The sequence below is a fragment of the Gilbertella persicaria genome (assembly GCF_025201335.1).
Source record: "Gilbertella persicaria strain CBS 190.32 chromosome Unknown B0P05scaffold_40, whole genome shotgun sequence".
NCBI lineage: Eukaryota > Fungi > Mucoromycota > Mucoromycetes > Mucorales > Choanephoraceae > Gilbertella > Gilbertella persicaria.
The window spans coordinates 232,300-238,299 of record NW_026252001.1 but is presented as its reverse complement, the minus strand read 5'-3'; the positions used below and the strand labels follow the sequence as shown (position 1 = coordinate 238,299).

The window sequence follows — 6,000 nt, the reverse complement described above, 5'->3', positions numbered from 1 at the left end:
ATTTCACTCTTCAACAAGCTACATAAGACAGGCTTCTTATTTGTGCAACTTCAACTTAAACTTGAATGTCTACAAACAATACACCCTCAGCATGACCTTCAAGCCGCTGACATCATTGTTCATCCAACTTTTGTTGCACTAACACGAAGGAGACGTGAAGAGTTACATGAAGAGAAAGAGATGTGTTTTCTACAAAGAAAATAGTCGCAGCTTGTGAAATAAGAGGGAGGTGTCGGTGATCGAAATCGTTAAGATTTGAAATTGTCGTGAGCTGAACAGTCAGCATCAGCTTCAATCTTTCAAGTCTTAGCAGAACACTTCCTTTTCTGTTTGCTCTTCCTTATCTTCCTTTCTTGATCTGTTCTCCTTCCACTTAATAATTGGTTCTTTTCCTTTCATATATTATCAGCCGATTTCTGTAGTATAAATATCTAGAATAATTATATCAATACACATTATCTTTTAATCTTCATTTTACTCAAGCTAATGCAGTCTTTAACTGAGCTTATGAATTTTTGCGGATTTTCATTTTTATTTTGCGGACAAATTTATATACTTAAAGCATTGGCTCAAGAAACAAGCATCTGTCAAAAAATGACTAGAATGGCTATATAATTTGCGCAGTCTTGTTGGGAAACTTTCTTGGCAACTTCAGCGATTCAAAAGGCTGAGACTGTCATTAACACTAAGGCAATCTATTCGAATACTACCTTTGATCTTCGACTAAAACAAATCAATGGGATTCAAGAAAAAGGCGAGTAATAAGGAAGGTATGCAATCATATAGCCTCATGATGCTATCAACTCTTGAGATTCATTGACCTTATGGATAGCAGAATGATGCATAACAAGATAACGGCCCTGCATTTTGCATTGATCTAAAGCATCCATAAGGGAACTCAAGAAATCTACAAAATACTCGCTTCCCGTACTTACTCGAGCGTTGACATCAACTTCGCTAGCTTTTCCATTATCTCTCTTACGCTTCTTCGTCCCGTAGTTCTTCTTTTGAACAGCCTTAGTCTTACGAGGCGTAAGTTCAACAACGCCTTTTCTCGCAAATTGCGCCAACACTTGACGCTCTGGCTCCTCTGTTTGAGGGTACAACAGATTTGACCGGCATACTCTTCTTCGATCACCCAAGGTTTCTTCGGATGTGCATGTTGAAGTCTACCTCATCTATAAAGACGCATTTTTGGCTCCAATTCATGCTGTCATTGTTCTTCCATTCCAACACTCTTTCTCTTCTCATCTCCAAGGTTCTTTGAGCCGTTCTTACTGCTACTACAGGCTTCAATTTCTTTGAAGTCAACGAGGCATGAATAACAAGATACTTGTGAAGACTTGACAGATTGATTGGCCCAATTTGGAGATGCTTATCAAGCAATGCATTCCTTGCTTGACAAAGCACTGTCTTAAGTCTTTTAGCAGAAAAGTTACAAATAAAGTGTGTATGGTATGACTCAAGCTTTCCTACCCGCTGAACTCGTTTTCTTTGGCCTGAAAGACGCTTTTCTTCATCACCTTTATATTGCTTAACTCACGTACCAAACAATCGAATATCACTAGTTTTTTTTCTGACCTTAAAATGTTTCTGTGCCCAGGTATAGTAATACTCACAGTATACGGTCAATTGAGAAACGAGATTCGTATCACTAAATGCAGATTATTACTAAACCCAGTACTACTAAATCCAGGTGCGACTGTATGTGACAGCAATCTTCGTAACAAGTCTTCATGTAATTAGTCATCTTTTATCATCAAAAAAGATATTTCAAAGTTGGGTTTGGCTGCTAAAATTATCGCGTAAGTACAATTTTTAAGATTAAGCCTGTGCTGAATCTCAGAATGCATTATTGTGCATCATGCAAATTGAAATCTAAATAAATAGACAATGTTGAGTTGCTAACAGGTCCCAAAGAAATGATATTTTACAAGAGCTCAAGTAACATTCATTACTTGTTTCAATAAGTTTAAGACTGTTGATCAAAACATCCTGTCATACTTTGATCCAAATATAGTCGGTTACTGTCAAGTTGATATTTTGTTGTAAATTTTATAACAAGGCTGTCTATAGAAGCAATGTCCCAAATCATGGCATGCTGACTTGATACATTCATTTGCACAGATATGTATACAGACTATAATGCTTTATTTAAATAGATACAGAACATAACAAAGTGAGATCTTCCTGATAAAGTTGATACCAACATTTTACAATTCAAGTTCTCTATGAATATACAAGAGTTTGAGTGCTAGTTGATATTTACTTACAATCACACAAATATATTGAATAGTTTAGTTTTTAGAATAAAAAAATGAAGAAGATGGGTCATCGTATTGTGATATAAAAATGGGTATATCAAACTTAACGAAACCAAGATGTTCTCTTTTCACGCTTTTCGGGCAACTTTTCTTCTTGTTGAAAACTAATGGTTGAATTTTTTAACAAAAAGATAAACCCTATTTATATACTTACGTTTCGACTATGGTACCACCACCTCGGAGAGGTTTAGCAATTCTATTGAAGCTTAACATAGACGCACCTTGCGATTTATGCGTACGAGCTTGTTCTAGACGGCCTCTAACAGCTTGTAATTGAGATTCAAACCTAGCAATACATAAGTAATGCATATATTGTTATCTACAAGCTTACTTGTCATTTTGAATCAATAACTTATTCTGAGCTTCTTTTAACAAGAACTCCAAGTTTTGAATGCGCTCATTTCTAGCAGTTAGTTTGCGGTCCGACAGCGCAGCTTCCTTTTTGAGTTGCGAATTTTGTTCTACCAACTGTACAATGCTTTAATATTCACATGTTGTTTGTAATACCTCACATTACCTGCTTTTGCACATTTGTGAGTTGATCCAAGTTTCTTTCCAATAGAGCCATTTTCTTTTGTTGCGCTTTGTTGCTTGTCGCCTTTAGTAAGTTATTTTGCTGAATGCGAGTCTCGTCTAGTGTTATTTCTAGTTCAACCACTTTTTCGCATCGACTTTGAAGGTCACGCATAAGCACCTTCTTCATTGTTTCAAAGTCAGCTAATTCCTGTGCCATGGACTTGCGCATTCGTTCCAACTCTCTTTCTTTGTGCTCAATAGCTTCTTTTGAAGCAGTGGTTATTGTGGGTTCATTCTTCATCTTCAATAACTTTTCTTGTGTTTCTTGCATTTCTTTCAGAACACTTTGCAGTCTATCTTCTTCTTTTGATTTCTTTTCAATATCAGCCTTTAGTTGTTCAATTTCCTTTTGTTGTACTTGACTTTTTATTGAGAACTGACTCTCCAATTTGGTCTTCAGTTCAGATATAGATTCTGCAATGTCTTCTGTCTCTTTGACTCCTAGCTCTTCCATTGCAATGGTTTTGTCTAAGAGTTCTTCATAGTCAATTTCTAAATTGTGAAGTCGAGTCTCAAGATCGACCTTCTTTTGTGCTACTGCTTCTCTTTCTTGCTCTAGGCTTTCAATAGTGACTTTATGTTGTTCAATTGCTGCTTTCGTTGTCTTGAGTTCGAGACGAAGACTGGCGACAGCTTCTGGTGTTATATCTCGAGCATCTAAGTCTGCTTCAATACCCTCCTTCTTGTCTTGAGCATCCTCCTAGAACACAATTATTCAGCTATTGGTTATCACTGTTTTGATTAACTCACCACTGCAGTTTCCGCAATCTTTAGTTCTTCTTTCACTTTGGCTTCTTCTACTACTAGTCTTGACAATGTAACCTTAAGTTCCTCTAGTTCTGCTTTGTATTCGAGGTTGGCTTCTTTGAGTGAGTCAATATTGATTTCGCCTTCTTTCTTTTCATATAATTCTTTCTCAAGTTGAAGTTTAGCTTCACTTAGCTCTGAAGAGAGACTCTTGTTATTTTGGCTAATCTCTTTTTCTTTGTTTTTCAATTCGACTAATAAGTCCTGGATTTCATTCACTTGCTTTTGACGATTATTAAGCTCCGTCGTCTTTTCAGATATTTGCTCAAGCAAATCTTGCTCTCTCTTGAAAAATTCGTCTTTTTCGTCTTTCCCCAATGCCATTGCTGGTGTAGAAGGTCTACTATCGTCGTCAATGGATAGTTTAAATGCAGGTGCAGGTGTTTGAGGAGGAGTAATGGGTGCACCATTTACAGGTATAGTAGGAGAAGCAGGTGTTTTGGTAGGCTTGGGATTATCCATGCTTGCCCAGTTAGCTTCAGGTACCTTTTTGCCAGAACGCCATAAGCTGATTTCATTTTCTAAAGCAGTAATGTAACTCTTGTATGAAACAGCATCACCTTTTACACGTTTCAGTAATGCCTTAAGTTCAGCGGGTGATAAGTCAGCATTGACCTTGGCCTTGTTCTTGATTGTCTTTGCACGAGCACCGAAACGCAGAGTAGAGATGGTTTCAGCTTCGTTATAAGAAGAAGGAGAACAGTTGATGATTAATGTTGTTCTGGAATTGCCACCCAAAGATTCTTGCAAGATACGTGTCAGTTTAGAATCTCTGTATGGAATATGGCTAGACTATAAAGATCATTAGAGGCATGACAGGGTGATTATGTGTTTTGTTACCTTTCCATCTGTCAATGAGTTAATGACCATACCCAAAGCAGTAAGAGACTTATTGATTTTTTTGCTTCTTCCAAGGTTTGACCAGAAGCACCAGTTTTGCCTACTTTTTCGGAACCTGCTAGATCGACTAAATATAACTTTCCACTTTTTGCGGCGCCTGTGTCGAGATTCTTTTGGGTAATGGTAACAAGGACAATAGAGTGACTTCTTGAACTTTCAGCGTTCATGTCTATCATGCAATCATAGTATTAGTTTAAAACCATGGATAGACATAACATACTTGTATATGCAACTACACGATTATCACCACCAATTCTCATCACATCATAAACTTCACTTGTGTCGGCTACATACACTTCTTTGATGCCTTTGACATAGACACCTTTGACTTTGTCTTCATGAATAGGTAAATTATCATTTGCAGCTAATAGATATAAGTAAAAAGAGATGAAACCCGAATAACTTACGAGCCAAAAGATCCTTGACTCTTTCCATATAGATTTCCATATAAGCAACTTTTACCGTAAATTCCATATTAGCAGGAGCCATTTGTATACTTTCAAAGATCTGCTCAATAATGCGGGGAATAATACCCTTATTTTCGGGATCGTCAATACTTGATCCCATCATAGTGAATGTTTTACCGGAACCTGTTTGGCCATAAGCAAAAACAGTGCCGTTATAACCAGCAACCACATCTAACATGTTATCAGCTTTATTTCTACTTATGCTTGCTTACCGTCTACAATAGATTTAATGGAGTATTCGAATATTTCTTGTTGTCTTGTGTTGGATCCAAAGCATTTGTCAAATGAAAACGAGTTAGAGTCTTTTCCCTATGAGCAAACGATTGAGTTTCAACTTTCGGGTTCCTGATAAAATATCATTACTTTTACAGACACACCCGTTCCGTCTTCCGATATGTCTATGATAGGCACACCTCCTTCTCGTATTTCCAGTTTGTTTTGAGGCCGAAATCGACAAACGACTTTGATATTGTTGCCAGACATACTTTGTTGTTCTTGGTTTTGTTTGATATTGTTTTTTAGAGGGTTTAGATGATGAGATTGCAAGAAAGTGAAGCAATGAAGAAAGTATATAGCTAAAATACAACAATAAAGAGATAAAAGAGAAGACGATAAAAAAAGGAGATAAAAAGAAAAAAAAGAGAGAGAGAGAGAGAGAGAGAGAGGAAAAGAAGAAAAGGATTTACAAAACAACCTATACACAAATTTGCACACACACAAACACAATAAAAAAAAAGGCTCATGACGTCGAATCGGGGAACTGAATTTTGTTTAGTGAATAAAGACAGAGTGTAAGCGTTTAAAATCAGCTACACTACGAATATCGATGCAATGATTTGTACAAGGAGTATTAGAAATGGTATTGTCTTGTGCAAGTCTTGGTATCTTGATAATGCCTAATGGCAGTTGTCTTTGTGGCTCTTCAG

The 6,000-nt window shown here is 36.9% G+C and overlaps 3 protein-coding genes across 3 annotated transcripts; all 3 read right to left on the bottom strand.

The window, feature by feature from the left end:
• Positions 1-481: 481 nt before the first annotated feature.
• B0P05DRAFT_640056 (uncharacterized protein) lies at positions 482-1,520 on the bottom strand (the record flags this gene model as incomplete). Its single annotated transcript, XM_051583734.1, has 3 exons — positions 482-1,169; positions 1,279-1,420; positions 1,477-1,520. The coding sequence occupies 3 exons, from the start codon at positions 1,518-1,520 to the stop codon at positions 789-791; spliced, it is 567 nt and encodes a 188-aa protein (XP_051431946.1). The 3' UTR covers positions 482-788.
• Positions 1,521-2,474: 954 nt separating this feature from the next.
• B0P05DRAFT_476247 (uncharacterized protein) lies at positions 2,475-2,792 on the bottom strand (the record flags this gene model as incomplete). The annotated part of the gene is made up of 2 exons (XM_051574892.1): positions 2,475-2,610; positions 2,656-2,792. Coding segments are annotated over 2 exons (273 nt in total), but the record flags the coding sequence as incomplete, so codon positions are not given.
• Positions 2,793-4,686: 1,894 nt separating this feature from the next.
• B0P05DRAFT_231624 (P-loop containing nucleoside triphosphate hydrolase protein) lies at positions 4,687-5,782 on the bottom strand. Its single transcript, XM_051573282.1, has 4 exons — positions 5,438-5,782; positions 5,287-5,383; positions 5,015-5,245; positions 4,687-4,971 (listed from the first exon to the last, which is right to left on the bottom strand). Exons 1-4 carry the CDS (start codon positions 5,555-5,557, stop codon positions 4,796-4,798), a joined length of 624 nt encoding a protein of 207 aa, XP_051431944.1. The 5' UTR covers positions 5,558-5,782; the 3' UTR covers positions 4,687-4,795.
• Between the last annotated feature and the right edge of the window lie 218 nt (positions 5,783-6,000).

What these genes read in the sequence shown, in the direction of transcription:
- B0P05DRAFT_231624 (XM_051573282.1), bottom strand. Translation starts at nt 5,557, where the DNA reads ATGTCTGGCAACAATATCAAAGTCGTTTGTCGATTTCGGCCTCAAAAC. An exon ending in GAACGGGTGTGTCTGTAAAA is followed by an intron (nt 5,384 to 5,437) that starts GTAATGATATTT and finishes GTTTGCTCATAG; the next exon opens with GGAAAAGACTCTAACTCGTT. An exon ending in CATTAAATCTATTGTAGACG is followed by an intron (nt 5,246 to 5,286) that starts GTAAGCAAGCAT and finishes ATAACATGTTAG; the next exon opens with ATGTGGTTGCTGGTTATAAC.